The sequence below is a fragment of the Parasteatoda tepidariorum genome, chromosome 9 (genome assembly GCF_982258835.1).
Source record: "Parasteatoda tepidariorum strain Cologne lab strain chromosome 9, Ptep-v5.0, whole genome shotgun sequence".
In the NCBI taxonomy this organism is placed as follows: domain Eukaryota; kingdom Metazoa; phylum Arthropoda; class Arachnida; order Araneae; family Theridiidae; genus Parasteatoda; species Parasteatoda tepidariorum.
Genome location: NC_141763.1, coordinates 58,501,875 through 58,524,716, shown reverse-complemented (window position 1 = coordinate 58,524,716; position 22,842 = coordinate 58,501,875). Strand labels below are relative to the sequence as shown.

Sequence of the window (22,842 nt, the reverse complement as noted above, 5' to 3'; positions counted from 1 at the left end):
CCTCTCCTCCTCTCTTCAGTCGTATAGAAATGTACCGCGATATTTTCCCATTTCCAAATATTTTCCTTTTTATTTAATAAAAATATTTTTTAAAATTTCCTTGATGCTTCTCTTTAGAACTATATTTAATGTAGTTTTCAGTTCTGTATAGTTTTCCAACTTTAATCTGTATGAAAATCATAAGAAAAAAAAAACGTACTTCCTTCCTCTACGACTCTCTACACGCTAATGGGGAAAGCATGTAATGTGTTGCCATAGGTAAAGAGTTCTACTCTACGCCACCTGCAGTCCATTTTGATCGCCAATTGCCGATTCCGAGTAGAGATTTAAATGTAAGTTGAAGTTGTCTCTATTGTGACTTATTTGATAAAGTGACAGTTCGATTACAAACTTTAACTTCAAACTTATAAAAACAAAACAAATTAAAACTAGCGGGTTTGTAAACTTTTCATACAAATTCGAATTTTTTTTAATGTTAATTAATCATAGGAAGTAATTAGTCTTTTTAATATTTAAACAAATTTGTTTTAATTAAGTATTCGAAATAATTTCTAGCCTTTCTGCAGCAACAAAACAAACTTTTATAACAAACAATTTTGCATATTATTTAGATAACTTTTTCCTAGTAAGTATTACATTCTACTATTTGTTGCATGTAATTTTAACACTTTGTTAAAATATGATCAGTTTTTTATTTGGGCACTACACAAAGACGAATTTTACAAAGTTTTTGTAAGTGTAGTAATTTTTTGAGAAGAATTAATAAGTTAGCTTTAGTTTGACAAATAAGTTTGTAACTTAAGTGACAAACATTGATCTGGTTGACTTTGATGTGCTACAGTAGAGATTTAGCATCAAACTTGGGTATATTTCCGTATCGTTATCAATTTTTTCTAATACTGATATTATTTATTTGAGAATATAATGTTGAAATAACAATACCGACTTTTTTAGTTTCATTTAAAAGTTTCAGTTTAATAATCAGTGCAGCAAATACTATAATGCAGTTTCAGAGTACACGTTTTTTGTTATAGGATCAAAAAAAATTTTTTTTTAAATTTACTGCATTATTTGTAGTTGTTTTAAGCATAAGTGTGGGAATTTAATTATCGACGATGACAAGCTTCATCTAACAAAAGGTACCTCTAGATAGAATCAAGTTAACGTGTCTTATATACTAGTGAATTGGTATTTAATATTTATAGTGGTAGTTACGCCACATTACTCCCCTTCCAGAATTTTATCTGGGATAGAATTCGATGAACGGATACCACTAGTTTAATCATGCATCAATTTTGTTTGTTGTATATTTCTCTTCAATTTTTTGTTTATAGCATTTCACTCATTATTTTTTCATTATTGTTTATTGATTGGGAGACTTTATTTACTTCACCGGATTTTCTTTTTCTATGAGCAGTATATTTTTAAGCAAATCAACTGTTGAATGTGGACCATCCACCATTTTGGCTAGTTCATATCACGTCCGCAGGTCATTAATGTGGGGATTTAATTATAGACTATGTCAACCTTCATCTATCAAAAGGTATCTCAAGATAGACCATTGTGGGAATTTAATTATCGAAGATGCCAACCTTCTTCTACTAAAAGGTACCTCTAGATAGAATAAAGTTAACATGTCTTATATACTAGTGAATTGATATTTAATATTTATGGTGGTAGTTACGCCACATCAGTAATATAGAGGATTGGGAAGTTCACTTTCCAGTTTTTTTTTTTTTTTTTTCCTCTTAAAGAAGGATTGCACAATTCTCACTTTTCAGGTTTTTTTAGAAAGTTTACTATCGTAAGATTTTTTTATATCGTAAGTTTACTATCGTAAGATTATCGTAAGATTATTTTAAGATTTTTTAAAGATTTATCGTAAGATTAATTTTGTTCAAAATCCTTACTTAGGCCATTATACTCCAAAGCTCAAGGGGTCTGCTCAGAAGCAATATTATAGAATAAGTGTCACCCAATTCAGTTTTTACATATGTTTTCTTTAAAAAATGTTTCTTTAAATGTATATGTCTGTAAAAATATTACATGAGTATCTATAAGGTTTACATTTGCTGATGAAGGAGTTTTGTTACATAAATTCTTATGTCTCCTGATATGTATGTTGAAAACATCTTTCTTCCTAAATCTTTACTTTGATTTTGGACTATTTATTAGTTCTAATTATTATTATTCTTTTTTAGATTTGTATAAAGACAATTAATTTGTCTGTATGTTATTTAAATGAATTTTGACCAATGGGAAAAATGAATTTTATTAGAAATCAAAACAAGAGAATGCGACTAGATTATGAAAATAACATTGAAGGTAATATTGTCAACGATGACCTATGGGGTCAAGAAGATATTACAGCTGATGAATTTGATATGCTTGAATTTCAAGCCACACAATCAGTGCCGACTACATCTGTGAATAATAATGTACCGTTGGAGGTGAGAACTGAATAATTTTGTGCTGAATTTTGTAATATTTTTTTAAACAATTCGATTCAGTATAAACACAAAATATCAACTTTAATGAAAAGACGGATGAAAGTATGGCTAAATTTTAACGTGAAGTAAATTTTATTTTTAATTATTTAGAATTTAAAGTATGATATAAATTAAACTCAATTTAATGAACTTAAAATGTAATATAAAGCTATCTTTTTGTTTTATTGAAATATTTTAATATACATGTAAAAATGTATGTTTTAAATTTGAAATATATTTTTTCTTGTTGTAGATAAATAAGAAAAATTTCTTCATTTGTTTGTTTGAATATAATGATAAGCTTACTTATTTAAAGTTTGTAATGCTTTTTAAATCCCCCAAATTGCAATTACACATGCAATAAAATATTTTTAAGGAATTTTATGTAAGGACATGATCAAAGGCATTTGTAAGCCGTAAAATTTTCCAGATTAACAAGAATTGTGATAATTTAATCTTAATTTATTTTGTCAGTCTTTAACATAAATTGATTTTTAATGGCAAAATTTTCTATTCAACGTGTTTTTCCACTAAACTCCTTTCCTTTTTATTGAAATTTTAATTATTTTTGGCATCATAATTGTGTTGTTGTATATAATTCTAGGTGGATTCCTCAAAACAAAAACAGTATGAATTAGAAGGTAAAATTAAAATTTTAAGTGATACTATCGAAACAACAAAAAAAGAATTGACTGAAGAAAAACTCAAAAGAGATAAGATAATTACCGAGAAAAGTCATGAATTTAAGGAAAAGGAGAAACTGTTACAAAAAGAAATCGAAAAATTACACAGCTCCTTACAGTTTAAGGTAAACTTTGTCTTGTTACTCCTGTTGAACTACATTTTTTAACTGTTCTCTGAAGTTAGGAATGGCGTAAGGTAATATTGATAATCACATAAGTTACATGTTCAAAAATTTCTAAAAAGTATTTTTAGTGGAAAACATCAAAATTTTTCCGTGATGGTTTTGTTTGCATTGTTTTTAAGTGAAAATTCTAGAAACATATAAGGCATATATTTGGAAACAATACTAATGAACAGTTTGATGTAAAAATGTTTTTGGTAAAAATATGACTGATTGCTATATTGCTCAAAAGCCATTCATAATGTAGTTTTCATAATGTCTGTTCTTAATGTAGTTTTGTAATGTTTTTCTATTATTCATGGTAAAATGGCATTCAATTTAATTAATGTTTGTTATAAGTTCATTAAGGTTCAAAGGCTTTGTTATTGCAGAAAAAAATAATGATCTAAATATATTTTTTAATGCATGTACTTATTTAAAAATTTATGATGAATTATTGTTTACTTTTAATTTTATATTTAATCAAAAACAATAATTATTATAGAAGATTCTGTTACAAACACTCATTTAAAATTTTTTCTGACCAAGTACTTGAAAATCTGTTAATTGTTGCTGTAATGCATTTGTTAATATTAATAAGCTTCTAATTTAAGAGTGAATTAATGTTAATTATATTAATTTGATTTAAATATAATTTTATTATCTTTTGAAACAGTCACATTAAAATTAGTTTTATTTCAGGATTGAATTTGAGTGTATCTGATACTCAATAAGAAACATTTTTTTGTGAATGATTGATTGTTTCTTGCTTGTATACATTTTAGTACATTTATTATTTTAGAAGAAGCACATTAATATTGTTAATACAGTTAAACCTCCAGAAAGGACCACCTCTGTGTAGCAACCTCCTTTATTTGCGACCACTTTCAGGAGGCATGCGATTTTTTTCCCATAAACTTAGTGTTGAAGAAAACCTTTAGGAGAGACAATCAGAACCTTCCCCAGCAACCAGGCAAACCATTGTACCAAATGCTGTAAAGATCTAATAGGGAACCACAACAAAATATCAAAACAAAAAATATTGACAAAACAAATAAGTAGATTCAAATGTATTCAAAATATTTGTCAGTGGCTCTTATTTAGATAGTTTTTTTTTTTTTTTTTTTGAGGATCTCTGAAAGAAATTTACAACCATGTGATGTAGTCAGAGTGCACTAAAGACTGTGCCATCAATGATTTATTTTTAGAGGTGAAAGTTAAAAAAAAGTTACTTTACAAAAAGCTAAGCAACTTAAGCAAACCCCCTTTCATTTTTAAATCTAACTATTTTTTATAATATAAAATTAAATGCAAACTTAAACAAAAAATATAATTATTTATTTACAATAGTTCTATAACTCATAATTGGTAAATTTGTTTTCACGCATAATTATATCTGTGGGGGTCATTTTTATTGATGCTAAATTTTATTTATCAATCCAGTTTTCATGACACAAACACAAGTGGCATTTCCGAACCCCTAAAAAGACGCTGTGCAAAATTAAATTTGTTTACAAAAAATTTACTCCCATTTTACTGTGGAACAAAGAGTGGTCATTCCCGAGAGGTTTCACTGTGTTATTATTTAACTCAAATTTATTTATATAATTTATTTAATCAATTATAATTTATTTAATAAATTATTTCTAACTTTAAAAATTTTCACAAACTATATGTCCTAATACATATATTTTAGGATCAAGAAATGAAAGCAATTCATGATAAAGTAAAAACTCTTGAAATTCAGCTGAAAGAAAATAAAGTTAACTCAACAGCATCTACAAGCAAAAGTCCAAATAAATATTTGCAAAAGTATGTATTGTATGTAACAAACACTTTATTCTTGCTTTCTTTTTACTATTGAGCTACATAGGTACACTTTGACATAATTTTTTGGTACATACAAAATATATTGTATGTAAGAAATACATATATTTTTTCTTAATCCTTTAACTTTGGAGTTACCAGTGTTAACTTGTACACACTTTTTTGTTACGTAAAAATTTATTATTTGTAATAAACATTCCTTTTTTCTTTTTTTTTCTTCTTTTTTTTGGTCACTCTTTAACTGATAAGTTATAATGGTTTCCCAAATGAAAAGTGGCACCTGCAATTCTCACAGAATGACTGCGGCTACAGCAGTGCCAACCGAACAAGGATGTAAATGGGCGGTAAGAGGTATGCTTTTATGTTTAGCAGTGAAAATTGTTTGTGGTAGAGGAAATTAATTAAAAATAAAGTTTTGCTAAACATGGATGCACCTACATTGGGAATAAAGATTGATTTCCTGTCTGAAGAGAGTGCTATCAATTTATTACTGCATTACTCTAATGAAACTACAGAAAGCAATTTAAAGCAAATGACCAGGCCTTCTCACTCAAATTATCTTTCTTCCATGTGACCCGTGACGTCCAGATCACCTTACAAAATTTCTGTTGGGTAATGTTGGGACAATCCAGATTTGTCACCTTGTGACTTCTACATCTTTGGAAGACTTAAGAGGGCATTACAGGAATATGTTTCCATTTGGACAATGGAATGAAGAAAGCTGTGCAGAACTTGCTCCAGAATCAACCACAATCTTTCTATAGAAAATGCATAGACCTGCTACCACAGCAGACTTGTGACACGGGTCCCATCGTTTAGATGGGACCCGTGTCACAAGTCTCTGGGTGATTTCTTTCGTTTTCCACAGAAGATATTCTTTTTGTTCAACTTGTCCACTTTTCATTCGGGCAGCCATTATATGTGGAAAATTTGTACAAAACTTATTGTATGTAGCCAAAATTAAATTTTTTCATAGCCTCTTTAATTGTTGGACTTTATAAGAAAACTTTTACTGAATTAAATTATTTACTTGTATGTAACAAACATTCTATTGTTTTCTTAATCCTCTAAATATTGATCTTCATATGCATATTAATACAAAAAATTTCTTATTGAGCACTTTTCTTTCCTCCATTAAATAAAGCATTGAATTATGGAGCAGTTTTCATTCCTCTACAGAGGAGAACCTGATTTCTGTTCAAGAGAAACACATTTCTAAATAAAACTGATTTCATGATTGATTATTAAATATATTGTTATAAATTGAAATATATTGATTTCATAATGTTATGTTTAAAAATGTGCTGAGATTTAAATTTTTATGTATTTTTTTTTTAAATTCTAGATTTGATTTCAAATCTGATTTACCTGTCCGACCTTCAGAAAAAACACTTAATCGTCAAAAAGGGCTTCATCGTAAGTTTGCATTGTCTGTTGATATGCCGAAAGGTAAGCACTTTCATTTAATTGCTTTATAAGTTTTTATGTTATAAAATATCTATAAGGGAATAGTTATCTCCTTTCTTTAAAATTTTTATTATATGCATAAATGTATTTTTCTGTAAAATCATTTAAATTTGAGAAATATTGGCTCTCAGTTTTTGGTTTTTAAATTATTAATTTGTGTGGTAAAAGTATTTTTTTTCAAAACATATTAATAGTCCTATTATGTTTTTTAATATATTTCACTAATCTGTTTCAGTCTGAACCAGGGCAAAATCTTTTTGCATTAGAAAACTGTAAGGAACCAAAATAATTCTCACTTTTTTTGGTTAGAAATATCTCAAAATATTTAAAAGCTATTCTTCTGTTTCTAATAATTTTTTGTTAACTTGCATTATTATGTAGATTTACTTTCTACACTATTATATTTATCATTGTAACAAAATAAGATCATTTACAAGCTTCTTGTAGTGGGGAGGAGAGCTAACTATATTTAAAAAGATTAGTCAAAATGTATTTGCTTATTATTATGCAGGATACTGCAAAAAAAAAACTTGGAAAAAGTGATACCATAGTGATGAAAAGAAAATTTTCTGAATAATTACAGTTCTGAATTTTTAAAAACTGCTTTTTTAATTAAAAAAAATTCTAAGAAAGTTTTTAATGTATTTAGATATTCAATATGTGTATTAAATTAATATAGACATGCGATCAAAAATTTAAAAATGCACTTGATAATGACTAAATGATCATTTTAATGATCTGAAACTCAACCTCCAACCTTTTCTCCTAGACATGACAACTTTAAAATTTTAAATTGAAAACCCTACTTTTTATTGCAGATTTGAATTTTCAAGGGAAAAGTATCCCGATTTGGCATACAGATTTTTGCATTTTAATTCACTTGTTGGTGCTGAAAAGGTTGGATTTAAATTTTTAAAATGGAGATGGCTAGAGAAATACATGTCAAATTAATAAAAATTTGGAAAACATATTTTGATATGATGGAAAACCTATTTGATATTTGGTTGAATGATATTTTAGGAAACTTACCTAATGACACCACTTTCATACCCCATGAGGTGAATCTTTCTTGGAGGAAGTTTGGTATCTTTTAAAGACATTTCACCTGCACATTTTCAGATTTTTGATTAAATGTGTATTCTTATGGAATCAGATTTTTCAAGATATTTGTCTTTTTATATCTTTTTCTCTGTATTAATTTAAATATTTTTAGTTAAATGTATTTATTTATTTAATTTTTCTTTAAGGTCAAACTCAAGGCTGTGATATAGTTTCCTCAATCTTATGCAACAGACAGTTTCCTTTACAAATTCCTATTTGTGCAACTCTTCGGAATCATTTAGATAGAGAGCATCTTACTGACAATGTTCTTCTTTCTCCTGTATCAGTTACAAAACTTACCTTAGAACAAAAATCTGATGAAATATTATATTATTATTTTTCTGTTTTGGAAAATTATGTGTCTTACCTTCAGAACTTCCCTGATCAATCAAGTTCAGATTCCTCTTTTTCTGTTATAAAGAAAGGTTTTGTTTATGATAGAACTGTAGCCATATCTTGCCTGAAAGATTTAAGTTACATTATTTCCTGTTATCAATTTTCTGATTCTATTAATTCCTTACATATAGAATCATTAGTTCAGGAAGCAAAAAAGGTAATATTATTTTAGTTCTTAGAGTGTATGTATCATTAAACTACATGTTCAAAACATCATTAAACTTCATAATTATTGAATAAGCAAGAGAATGTGGATAACCTAAATAATACAAATTGATTATAGCAAGCAATAGTGTCTAATTGTATTTAATGTTTTGTTTGAAAAGTTAAGTCTAGTAAATATCATTTCACTGTAACTTCTATATTTTTTTAAAGTGTAAATAATAAAATTTATATTCATATTTTTTTTTCCATAAGATTTTTAATTCTTTCATCAGTCATCAAGTGTAATGTCCTGGTTTACATAATCATGCTCTCTTTCTTTTTAAGTATTTTGAACAAGTATACTTTTTAAAAGGAATTTTTTTGTATTTAATAATCATTAGTTTTGTTGCTCTTCAGTTCATAATATTTATTTATTGCTATTGTTTTTGTTTTAAAGGGTGTTCATTAGTTATTAAAGTGTAGACAAAGATTATGTTCCATAACTCTCAAATTTTATTCTATTTAACTTTTGTTGCTTCAAACAATTAGTAACTCAGAATGTCTCTGCTATTAAAAAAAAATTGAAATTAAATATTGGAGAACGATTTATCAAATATTAAATAACTTGATATTCTTAATGTATTATTTTACAACAATATTTTGTAACTTGTGGAAAATTGATGTCTTTATATTGTGTGCAGGTTTTTAATATTTTTAAATTAATAGCACAGCTTTATCCGAAGACATCTGGTCCAAATTGCTTGTTGTTATTACCAGGACATGCAAACATGCCCACTTTCTATTTTAGAAAAAGTCACTTAAGGATTTATTTTAGTTATTTTTTCTTAGAAACAGTTGTTTTTAGGAATTGAAATATGTTTAACAAAAAAAAAATTATTACATTCAGTAATTATTTTAATATTTAATGCTAACAGACTATTGATATTATTTATTACCAAATAAAAATAGAAAATGTTTTAATATTTCAGTAAATCTTTTTTTAACCTTAGGCATCTCAGAAAAAAGATAGTAATGACAGCTCTTCAGCATCTTTGTCTTCTAACTGTGATAAAAGAAATGAAAGACATGAAAAAAGGACTCACTCACTACTGACATTGCTGTTTATATTATCAAAGCCAGATACTTATCCTGTGAGTTAAATGTGAGATATATTATCAGGCCTCACTATGATATTGTAGAGCACAATTTTACATACATGTATATGGTGGTTTTTTGTTATTGCAGGTTTTTTTTTTCTACATTATTATTCCTTTGAATTCAGTAAAATGTAATGAAATTTAAAACAAGTATTTTAAAAAAAATTTCTCTATTTTTTTAAATGGTATTTGTGTAGAATAAACAAGCTAGCTTATATTCTTAGATGAATTTTGAATGATACATTTTCCAAACAATTCTTGACTAAAACAGATTCTTTACTTTTCTTCCCTTTCTAAATTTCTTCTTTATTTATTTTTATTAGTTTCTTTATTTTTTTTTTGATACTTTTTTTTACTGCAATAATCAGAGGCAATAATATCATTTTGTGTTTTAACTATCAGTTTGAAAAAAAATTAAGATAACTGAAATTTGCTGCTCTAACAAAAGAACTTAATAATGTTACAAATAAATTTAGTATCTTATATGTACTGCTTATTAGAGAAATTTTACTAGTTTTGCTGTAATTATAAAATTAATGTATTGCTATGTTGCTATTGTCTCATATTTTCCATTTGACTTTAATTTTGTGACAATGTCAATCATTTTGCCAATCAAATCAGTTATTTTTGCTGTTTTCACCTCAACTTTAAATTGCTAGTTTTCACTTGTACGTGCTGAATTATATTCTTGAACAAGCGATTTTTCAAATTTCTATTGAATAAGACTCATTCTTTGAGTTTTATTTCACTATAACTACTATATATCCTAGTTTATAAGTCGACTTTTCAAACTCCCAAAATTTTACGAAAATCAAGGGATCGACTTATATACCGGTAATAAAATAGGATAATCGTTGATTGTGAAATATCAACAATGAAACTTATATGAAATATCTTATATCATTTTGAAAACTAATTTTAATATGTTAAATTCAATTATTTAAAAAAATCTTAATTTTTTTTCCAAAAAAAAAAAAAAATTAAAACACCCACTCTCTCTAAACAGGTGCGGATGAAAGATCGAGTTTCATATTATTGGATAGCTTTTAAAAAATTTTGACTGTATTTGTTTCATTTTTCGTATATTTGAGATATTTGACTGTTTTTAAACCTTTTTTACACTCTGCATTGTTATATCATAGTAATGTTCTTTTCTTGAATAAGCTATTTTCCAAGTAATTCTTGAATCAGACTCATTCTTTGAGTCTTGTTTCACTATAATTAAATAGTTATTACATATTAATGTTCTTTTTGATATGTCTATTCTGACTTTAGTTTTAAGACAAAGTCAGCTATTTTTTACAGTTTTCACCTTCTACTTATTTGTGTTGCACATTCCTAAATAAGGAATTTAAAAAATAATAATTATTCGATGAGACTCATTCTTTTTTTTTTTTTTTCTCCTTGAAATTTCCTTCATTATTAGTATAAAATAACACAATAGCTATCGCAATTTAAATATTTACAGTAAACTCTCGAATATCTGCGAAATTGAGTGACCTAAAAAGCGCTGATAAGCAAATTTGAGGATAATCCTCAATGCGTTTAAAATAGACACTCATCATTAAATTTTTTTAATATAAATTATACATTTTACTAACTATTAGCAGTTTTGTTCACATTTTCTTTTACATTTTTTTATATTACTGCATGAAAAAGCCTGCCAACTTTTCTGTTTCTTTTGCTTCAAATGTTGATCTAGTTTTTCTGTTGTGAAAATTATGTTGGGTTTTTTAATTTTAATTAGGTTTTTAGTTAACACAAACAAAACTTTTATTTAATCTGATTTTTTACACTATAGTAATATGAAGTATTTTAACACAATGCAATTGAAATAGTTGTAAAATAAGCTGAAATAACTAAAATATATCTATATAAGTTTATTAAATTTTAATAAATGTTGTATCTACCATTTATCCAAACCAATCCTTACAGATTTTGGAATTTGAAAGGAAGCAAACAAGTTTTGCTGCAATTATTTATAAGGAAACTGTTAGAATTAGATTTGGTATATATTTTGGCTCTTGAGCCATTAAAATCAATATACAATCATTGTGCCAGTTTATTTTGTTTGAAATTAAAAAATAGTATATACAAATTTTACTATAATTCTGTTTTTAGTTTTTGTGATAAAGTGTCATACGTTAATAATGTTTTAGCAAATGATGTTTCAAACTATGTAAACAATAAAAAATTATTTTTTCAAACTTTTATTTTCTACTACTTTTACTACTACTTACTGCTTTTACTACTCCTATTTTACTACTTTTTTTTATTCTTTTTATCTTGCAACTAATATGTATGACTGAAGGACTTGGAGCTAGTGATAAACCAAACTTTTTCCCAATATGACTTCTTTTTTTTACTTCAAGCCATTTCATAGTATTATTTTCAATTAGGTTTCTGAACTTTTCAACTGGATTACTGAATAAATTTCTTAGTGATTGCATGTAAAAAATTTTCCCCAAAAGAATGCTTTCCTGGACAATTGAAAATGTGATTTATCATTATATTTTTCCAAAACTCTGCATGAATTTTTCTGTTTTTTTTTTTTTTTTTTGTAAAATCCATGTTACAATTTTAATTATTCTTTTAGAATGGATTTGCATGTAAGGACGAAGTTGAATTATCCTTGTCAGCTTTGGTTTCTTGGTCAGCTACTAATCCTAAAAGGTGACATTAAAAATAACATTAGTATGTATGCTTGCCTAAAGCTTTTTGTTCATTCAATAATCATGGTCCTGATTAATTTCTGGTTATAAATTTTCTTGCAATAATAAAAAAAATATAGTAAAGTTTCTCTAAACTATACACTTCAGAAGCTTTATTGGAAAGAAGTGATGATTTGTATTAAACTAGCATTACACAGCATTTTGTAGATTTATTTGACAAAATATTTTACGACTTTATGAGAAGAGTAATTATGCCGCTACAACCAGAATTGAATCTTCTTCAAAGCTTCTATAAACTATCCAGTTCAGAAAATTTGCGAAACATAGTGATTATTTAGTATTAAAGTGCTACTACTCGGCTATCTTTAACTCTATCAGGCAAAATGGTTTTAAATTTAATATTTAGGCTAATTATGCCATGAAGATTATTTTCATGAATTTAGTTTCAAATTTTTATTGATATAAAAGTAAATGTTTGATCAAGGTCTGAAAGACAGGTTAAATTTTAAAATACAAATTAGTGTTATAAATGGTATACTAAATATTGTGTTAAAATAATGCACTGAGTAAATTTCATTGCATGAATTCTAATGCAATTTGCTCATTAAATCAGTATTTTTTAAGCTTGAATGTGAAGAGATTATCAAAAATAAAAGCTCTGCAAGGGAAAGTGTGTGTTTTGCACAGTTGCTCAAAAATTATTAGATATGCAACACACACAGCACTAAATATATTTATTATCCCCATTGATGGCTAAAGCACCACTTCATTGATCAAAAATATCATTTTATTAAAATATCGTCCTGGTCTTGCAAAAAAGAAAGTGTTTTCTTTTTTCAGCAGAATGAACATTATATGTTTTCCTTTTATCAAAGTTGTGTGTTGATAAAATGAGAGCAAATCAGACATATAATTCACAAGCATTTATATAGGAAAATATGACCAGACACAAAAATGGTTACAGAACAAGAGGTTAAATCTTTTCTTAAACCATTTTAGTCACTAATCAGAGTTATCTTGACAATCTAAGTTACATCATAGATTGTCAAGCTATAACCCTGTGAATTTTACAAAACAAATGAAAGAATTACATAGTAACTCTTCATTGCTTTCGTACGTATACTTTGCGTACAGTTAGAAAAAGAAAGGTTTTAAATAAAAGGAAATTTTCATAAACTAATAAATACTTTTCTGGGCAATTTTAATAAAATAATTTTCCAGATAATTTTTTAAAAAAATCAACAAATATGAATTATACTCGTAATGGTTATTAACTTTACGTCAATCATTTATAAAAGTTTCCTCAATAAACGGGTTTGACTGTCGGGTTTGGAATGAAGAAGAAAAAAATTTTCTTTTTGTTCATGAGGAAAAAGCTACATTAAAAATTTGAATCATTTTAAGTTAAATTGTTTGCCATTACATATTGCTAAATGTAAAAATTATTTTTATTTTTTTTTAAGTCTACAAAGAACTATCACATTTTTAAAAAAGATTGAGGTAATTATATTTATAATTTTTGAGTTTTATTGCATGATTTTATAAGAAAATCAGTTTAAATTTTACGCATAAATTAAAATAGTCCTATCTTATAATTTCATATAGTACCATTATTTATTAATTCTCTTTCGTTACATTTAATAATTATTATTGTATTTATTTTTTATCAGTTCTATGCATATTTATTTAAATGGCATACTCCATGTACAATATTTCTACTGTTAAGTTTCTTTTGGTGTTTGAAAATATGACTAATGTTTTACTAATGTTGTCCAGTACTTTTAAATTTATATAGATAATAACAATTTCTTTAAACTGTATAAAGTTTTTATTAAAGGGTCACTTCATAGTATTTGAATTCAGATTTTTTGTAAATAACAAAGCTTCCTTATTTATTTAAAAAATAATAATAAAAAATTTATTTTAATATAAGTAGCTCATATAGAATGTATTATTATAATGGTTTATTTTATTAAAGAAAAAAATACAAACTAAATATTTTGTTTATAACAAATGCTGTGGTAATACCCTAAAATTTTATTACAATTTTTAGTAATATAATTATTGAATGTAATGATACAATTGATGAATGTAGAATATAATTAATAAATTAATGATTTATCACAATACAGCCTTGTAAGTTCTTTCGACAATACAGTCATCACCAGTCATATCAGTAATTGTTTCAACATTGCTGCTACAAATATTGTTCTAAGAATGCTAATCAATATCTGCACTCTGAAAGAATATTTAAATACGTCTCTCCACAACACCGGTTTGTATTTTTACAGTTTTCATATTTTCAAGTATGTTTATAAGTGTTTGATGTTCATTTATGTTCTAAAATGTAAACTTATTTTTAACAAACAATTAAAATGCTTTTTATAATAATACATGCATTTACAATTATAATGTAAATATATTAAGTGTTTACAATTGAAGTTTAAAACATCTAAACTATAATAGGATTTTAATTGCATTAAAATCCTATCAATGTATATTCTGGCTAAATGCTTGTATTTTGTTTTCCTACACATTAATTTGCAATTAGCTTCTTTCCCCCCCCCCCCCAAAATTGCAAGCTTTTTTTGCAAGAGGATATATCCTCTTTACATTAAACTATTCCTATCCATATTCTTTGTAAATTAAATCTCGTCTAAAGTTTACAGATTAGAAGTGGGGATAATACACAATTTCCCCACTCTCCACACTTTTCCTTCAGTGTTTCGGCAAATCTTACTTTTTCTCCATTTGAATTTCTTACTGAAACATACTGCCATGAGAAAAAAGCAGGATATACTGTAACTATGGTAGCACAAAAGAGAAAAGTGTGGAGAGTGGGAAAATCACATGCTTGGGACGCCTATTCTATTTAGAAAGAATATAATTCATAAGGAAAAAAATAATAAATAAAAAATTATCAACTTATTTATTCAAAATGTCTAAATTAGTTTTTAAATGTGGAATTGAATTTTAATCATAATTAAATTTTGCCTTGAGTTTTCGCTTTTATAGGGAGCTAATTATGAAAATTTATTAAAGGTTGCTTTCATTGTTTATTAAGTATTAAAGTAACGTGATCATTAATGTAGTGAAATAATTAAAGATTAGTATTATTGATTTATAAATTTTAATGAAAGTGATTAATAATTCTTATATCAAAAAGTATTAATTACATCTGGAAGTGGTAAATAATTAAGTTTTTTCTTTCTTCCAGACTCTTGCCATTTATGTGCAGTAGCCACTTTATTAAATCGGACAATATCTAACACTCCTTTGGAATGCATTGATTCAATGATAATGGTAAAAATTTTCTTTATTTATTTGTACATTTGACTTTTTTTAAATTTGAACTGGGGTGATAGGAGAGTTTCAACTAAAATATATATATATATATATATATATATATGCTATGTTAACCCGTTAAGTGTTCAGCCCTTGGATAAAATTTTACCGAAATTTTGCTGCAATGCATTATTATCCTGTTTAAGAACATGAAAAAAAAATGGCTTTTTGACACAGTATAGCCTGCATCTGAAAGTTTGGAAATAGCTGCTACTAACTTTCAGAGATATAAAAAATGCAAATTTAAAAAATAAATTCCTACTTTATCAAATTAAACTATTTATTCATAAAAAAAAGAAACTAAAATGTTGATAATTATGCTACATTTTATAGGTACATTTAGTGTCAAAATGTGAATGTTATGAAATTTACTATTTATAAGTTCACTATTTATGCTGTTATAAAATTATGCTTTGATATTATGAATTATGCATGATTAAATATTTATCCTAAGACTGCAATAGTTTAAATATATGTGCTGTTCTATTGACGTTTAGCACAAAAACACGGCGAAAAACTTTTATTATTTTTCAAAAACAGAGCGGATTTTTTTTCATTTTGTTCAAATTGCTGCCGCGGGCCACACATCGAGAGTTGCCGGATTGCAGGTTGTACACCCTTATAAGAATAATTAAATATTAAACATTTATTAGATTGATAAACTTATTTGTCACTATTACAATTGATTGTTCACAAATGTTATTAATAGTGATATTATTTTCTCTATTATGTTTTTAATTAATAAATTTATGAATGTAATTAACTAAGCATAATAAGCATTATATATTAATTAGATAATAATTCTAAATTAAATTTTTTTCAGGCTGAAGATTATTTAACTTCTGTATTTTCTGTACATAGTTTCTCAGATATGAAGCTAGAAAGTTCTGCATGTTCTATGATGGTAAGATTTTGAAACCTTTTATATTTATTTATAATATTCTATTATAAATTTTTATTTAATTGTTAGTTTTAAATGGCAAAAATGGTTAAATTAATGCGAGTCGACTATAAAGTACTGTTATGAAATTCAATAATTAATAGGTCAATTCTATGGGTAATTGATAGACATTCAGAAAGCAAATTTAGTATAATATCGTGCCAAATTCTTCGGCCAGTATTTTTTTATTTCTAACTTTTGGCTGTTTAAATGATAAACAAATAATTTTTTTATTTATTATTATACCCAAATTCAAATATTTACATATTATTACTTATTTATCATTGCTATTTGTAAAAAGATTTGAAAACATAAAAATTAAATAAACTGCAATATTTTCATATTCAAAAATCTCTGGCCAAATTATAATTTTATTTTTAATTGATATAAGTTGAAAAATTAATACAATAACGGAAAAATTATATAATACTGTTAATGCTTCGTAGCCATGCCTTTTTCAGCATTTACATCTGCACAATGTTGCAGCATAGTCTGAATAAGGTTATCAATATACACATTTAAAATTTTATCTGAATCTGGTTGCAAACCTTGGAATAGTAAATTTTATTTAAATATTGTCCTAAAATTAAAATGAAGTTTAAATAAAGTTACACTGGATTCCTCACAACAACTTATAAACTTGTAGCAAATGGAATTTGAGTAGTGGAAGTATTTCTCTTCATTTGTCCTTTATAAAACTTGGCTACTAAATTTGTTTTATTGTCATGTTTTATTCCTTATAAAGTTTTCCTTGAGCCAAATATTTACTTGTTAAGAAATTTAATTTCACAATTTAAAAAAAAAAAAAAAAACTTATGGATTTAAAGTTTTAGTGTCCTTAGTCATCAATTTGTGATCTCACATTTGGTTGAATGCCTGGGGCTGTTATCCCCTTGACCTCTTTCTCTGATTGCCTCTGAAAATATTTGAGGCATAGAAGCAATTGCAAAATACAAACAGCTTTTGTTTATATTCTTAAAACTGATACTTTTTTGTATTGTAGATAGAAATTTTCTGTTCTATTTATTTAGTAATTAAATTTAGTAATTAAATTCAGTAGTACTGAGAATGCAAATTTTGGAAATGTATTCAATAAAATTCTTCATGCTGAATGCAAAAAGTTAATATTTTTAGGTAACAAACTGAAATTCAACCACTGAATATAAATCTACTTCTAAACAAAAAATTCAGTTATTGTATTAATGTCTATAACAAAATGCAAAAAAAAAAAAATTTGTTGTATCAGTTTTTTTCTTTTCTTTTGAAAAATGTTTTATTATTATATTTAATTTTAAATTATCTAACAAAATTTATAAAAGAATTAATAGGTGTTTATACCACCATTAGTTTTTGTTTTTTTGTAAAAAATATTTGCATTTTAAAACTTAACTCTTTATGTTATAAAAATAGGCAGTCCAAGCTTTAAAACAATTTATGGCACTCAATGTTTTCTAACTTTTAAATTTGTGAGATTTAGTTAACATTTTTGTGAAATTTTTATTTACTTTTTCACAGAATATATGTGCTGTTGTCAACTGGAAACTGTTTAATTAACTGAAAAAAAGGGTATTTTATGGTACAAACGGCATCAAAACTTAATGTAACCAAAAACGTAACATAGCCTTTTGTCTTAAAAGCAGTGTGTAATTAGTAGAAAAAAACTTAATTATATATAATAAAAAAAAGTAAGAAATAGACCAAGATTTGTTTCCTTGAAAGACCTTTTTTTGTTTCTTAGTTTTCTTAATTTTAGAAATTTGTTTTTCTTAGTTTTCTTAATTTTTTTTATTCCTATAGTTTTTATTATTTCTGAATGACTGTGTTTTTTCTTAGAAAGGGAGGCTTTCTTATTCATAATGGAACTGAATTATTTGAGTCAATGGTTTTGGTTTAATTGAGTTTTTAACTTATCAGTCTATAATGAAACACTCGATAAATGTTGTTGCACTAATAGTTTTACGATTATCTAAGTATCACTTCCCACAAAAGTGTAATAAGCATAATGTCAGCAAATAAATAAACTCTGATGCTCAAAGCGGTCATAATACTTCCAATAGCATAATTCCATTTTGTGTCTAATATTTACTGAACATATCTATATAATGAAATTTCAATTTGAAAAATATACTTTTTAACAACTTTAATCAACATTAAAAATATTTGGTTGGTTTCAGCCCAAGGCACATGTCTTGTGTATTTAGTCATTTACGTAAACTCCAGTGTAGTTAAAAACACATAAATTAAGATATTGAAATTAAGGAGATTTATTACATCACATTTTCAAATAATTATCAAAAACATATGAAAGCGTAATTTGTAAAAACAATACAGCTATATTAATATAGTCAATAAAAAGGTTCTACATATTAAAGAATTCCTGTAATTTATAATGTACCTTAATAGAAGAAATACTAAGGATTAATCTAATTTAAAATTGACACCTTTGGAAAAATTTTGGCTTATCACTATATTGCCCGGCATTTCAAATGTTTTATTGAATCTAATGAGTAATATTAAAAGATAATGTATATCAGTTTTGTCTTTTGTTTAAGAAATTATAAATGTTTCTTACTATAGCTTGAATTTTTTTTTTTTTTATTCAGATATTTCCATCTGTACTTGCAACATTGTTAAAGTTTTACGCTGTTCGGAAGGAAAATTGTCTCATTACCATTCTTCTAAAGAAAGGATTCACCCTTCTTCATTTCCTCTCCAAACACATTCCTAATTTTAAATTAAGAAGAGACGAATTTAAAGATCTTTATGTTTCCACTGTATGTGTAATGTTGAGTTTAAGTAAAGAAGATCTTTTGTTCAGAGATTTTCAAGGTAAATGTTTTTATATTATATGAAAAATGTCCTCAAAGCCTGGAACTGCTGAGAGCCGGGTGTAAATTGAATATAAAAATGTGATTTTTTATTCATTTTTTAGAAGAAAATTTCTTTATAAAACTTTAAAAATTACAATTTTGAAAAAAGGCTCTTCAAAAATTCCTGATGATATAAAAATGAAATATTTTGTGTTTTGAGGAAAGATCCTACAGTAAATTTTCTCCTATGGCCCATGAAACTTATATTCAGCCCTTGAGTGCTCTAATGTTTTATTTTTGCATTTTAATTGCATTTTTTTTAATAGTTTTCTATTCATTTACTATTAAAAATATCTTGAGACTCCAATGTAATCTTAAATAATTTTACACTAAGCTTCAATAACTCATATTAGAATTTTTATTTTACAGTTTTACCCTCTTGTTATTTTTTACCTGTTGATTAAAATATTTTCTGAACTGGAAAATATGATCACTTAATCTGAAAAGGACTAAAAATTATGACATTTATATTTAAGAACCAATATTACTATTTTTTACATTTATTTATTTATCAACATTTGTCATTATTTGGTTGTACTCTGTTATCTTTATCAATTTTTTATCGGTTAAATAAAATATAACTTGTAAAATTATCATAAATTCAAAAAGAAAAATAGCATTTACCATATTTTTGCACTTTTTATTTTGAAAGTTTAATCTGAAAGTGGATAGGATATATTTTATGCCCCATAGAATAAGGCAAAACAACATGAATAAAGTACAAAAATAGACATACTATAGGATAAGTTGTCCATTTTTATACTTTTATGTATGCTATACTATAGTACATCCACTTTTGTACTTTTATTTGTGCTTGATTCACCTTGTTTGGCTCTATTCTAGATTAATACTTATCAACATTTTGTTATACTATGCTTATTAATTTTCATAATTTATTAGCTTTATTATTAACTTTTATTATTAACTTTTTATTAACTTTTCATTTATTGTTCATATTATAATTTGTATTCTGTTACTTATGATCATCATCTAAAAAGGTGATCTAAAATAAAACTAAATTAGTGATTAGTTTTATTTGGTGTATCTAACTTAATTCATTTAAATTTAGATATAATTTCTTATATTCATAGTTTTCAACTTGTTATATTTTCACCTGAACAATTTTCCTAATTATGTAAAGTGGTTGTGGCATGCTAATCGAAAGAAACAGATTTCTTTTTAAATATTACTTTATACTTGTCTTGATTAGGTAGGTCTGACATTATTATAACTGTCTATCTTGATATCATATAAATAATGTATTCTAACATCTAGCACTAGCACATCATTTTAAAGCAATCACCTATTGAGTTAACAAAAAGATAGCAAATAATTATTGCTTTTTTTGCTCAGGTATTGCCGTTCAATTGCACCACTTATTTTAAAAATCGTAAAGTGTAGGCATTTACTTTTAATTTAAAGATAATCGTGACAACATTTGTATAACAAAGAAAAAATTTTATATTGGTTTTAACTTATTAAAATGGTGCTTAATGGAATATGAAATTACTTGGTTTTATTTATTAAATATTGGAAGAGTCCTAAAATTAAATTAATCAAAATAGATAGTAATTACAAGTATTAGTTTATAATTAGGTGTGTGATTAATATAAAAATAGAGCATAAATTTAGTGGTAAGTACAAGTGGTGATTGTTTGGCAAAATCCAGCGGTTCTGTCACAAGAAGCCAATTGATGAACTGTGTTAAGGAAAAATTTATTGATTTTGACTCTTCAAAATTAAAACATATGATATAATTATAGGTAGATATCTTCACCTCGACTAAGTTATACTCACAAGAAATCTAAAAAATAAAAACAATACAATTCACCCTTTCATTTACAAAGTATAGCCGATGCCTGAAGAAGCTGTTTCAAAGCAAATTGACGAAAACCAGAATAAAGTATTTTATCTCACTGCTTATTTATAAAAATAACCTTGAGCACGGTTTGTACAAAATCCAAATTGAACAAAAATTATTAGTTTATATCTTGTACAATTATATTTAAATTACAAAATAGTCGAAATATGTTGGAAATATTTTTTATTCTCTAATAGTTTGTAATAGTTTGTTTACTAATAGTGTTTACTAATTGTTTTTTACTAATAGTGTACTCAAATTGAACAAAAATTAATTTATATCTTGTACAATTATATTTAAATTACAAAATAGCGGAAATCTATTGGAAATATTTTTTATTCACTTATAGTGTTTATTTTTTTATTATATGAAAAACAGATTGTCTCCAATGAATTTTAAATAAAATTATTTGATTGGTTAAATCGAAGACCATCAAAGTAGTAGATGAATAGTTCAGGACATGTAAGAATTAAATAGTTTAGATGTAAACGGTAACGCTAAGAAAAATCGTCTTTTTCTTTCATTTGAAAATCTTATTAAAATTTGAATTAGTAGAGTTAAATTGGTGTAGGAAACTATAAAAATTGGTGAAGAGTATGATGGCAGCTATATAAAATAACAATATAAATACTGGCCATTGGCCAAAGCAGCAAAACTTCGTTGCCTATCACTATAAGTTATCATTAACACGTTCACGCCAGGCTGACCCACCGGTGGGTCACGCTAGATTGTCTCATCTTGGCAGCGCACCGGAGTAAAAACTGGTAACCTTAAATTTCATTTGTTAGTTTTTTTCCGGGAATAATAAAAATCCATAACTACCAATTGTTTTTAACGGATGCAATTTTTATATTGAATTGCTTCTTCGCCGTGATAAATTTCCTTACAGTGAATTGTTATTGTTGAGAATAGATTAACTCCTCCCAAATATTATCTAATATTGAAATAGTTCTTCTGCCAGTATTTTCTCTTTTCCCCGTACCAGTATTTTCACTTTTCCCGGCGTGAACGTGTTAAAACACATTTTGCTCATCACAATTACTTAGTTTTTCATATCACCATTAGTATCAAAATTTTTCTCATCTCTTATGTGAACAACTTATATCTAAAATACTATCTATCTATATATGTCTATAAATGTGAGAATATATATATAGAATACTAACTATATATGTTCATAAATGTGAAATTATGTATAGAACACTAACTTTATGTGTCTTCTTCATTTTTGCTCTTCACAATTAGTTATCATTTCTATTAGTTTTGAACACTACCACTAAAATCACCGTTTTGCTCATCTCTTATGTAAAGAAATTGTATCTCGTATACCTACTATATATGTCCAGTAACTGTTACATTTAATTTCTTAATATGTGATTTTTTTTAAAGCATTCTTTTTTCTAAAACTACTTACTTTAATTTAGAAATAGCCCAAGAATTATGTGACTTCCAAGAAGACACAAGTGATATTGATCTTGAAGATCTGTCAGATGACGCAACCCCAGTAGTCAATTTAAGAAGCCAAAATGACAGCTGAAACTATTTTATTTGTATATTTAATTTTATTATTATAAATAAACCAGTGTATGGTGATCAGTCAATTTTGTTATGCATTTCTTCCATGTTAATAAATTTATATTTGATTATGTGATTTTTTATCTACAATACCACATTCAACATTATTTTTTAGCTCGCAATCTTCATTAGCTGCAGTTGATTGCCATTTTCC

At 26.0% G+C, this 22,842-nt stretch overlaps 1 protein-coding gene across 2 annotated transcripts; it reads left to right on the top strand.

Moving 5' to 3' along the window:
* The first annotated feature begins 241 nt into the window (after positions 1 to 241).
* Positions 242 to 22,759, top strand: LOC107441820 (uncharacterized). Of its 2 annotated transcripts, none has more exons than XM_071186281.2 (13): positions 242 to 332; positions 2,202 to 2,450; positions 3,094 to 3,297; positions 5,030 to 5,145; positions 6,506 to 6,609; positions 7,875 to 8,281; positions 9,279 to 9,419; positions 12,022 to 12,098; positions 14,230 to 14,372; positions 15,315 to 15,400; positions 16,266 to 16,346; positions 18,986 to 19,211; positions 22,538 to 22,759. In XM_071186281.2, the coding sequence occupies exons 2-13, from the start codon at positions 2,256 to 2,258 to the stop codon at positions 22,648 to 22,650; spliced, it is 1,893 nt and encodes a 630-aa protein (XP_071042382.2). In that variant the 5' UTR covers positions 242 to 332; positions 2,202 to 2,255; the 3' UTR covers positions 22,651 to 22,759. The 2 variants fall into 2 exon arrangements, with proteins under 2 accessions (XP_071042382.2, XP_042901975.2); XM_043046041.3 differs by lacking the exon at positions 242 to 332 and adding an exon at positions 353 to 625.
* The last annotated feature ends 83 nt before the right edge of the window (positions 22,760 to 22,842 follow it).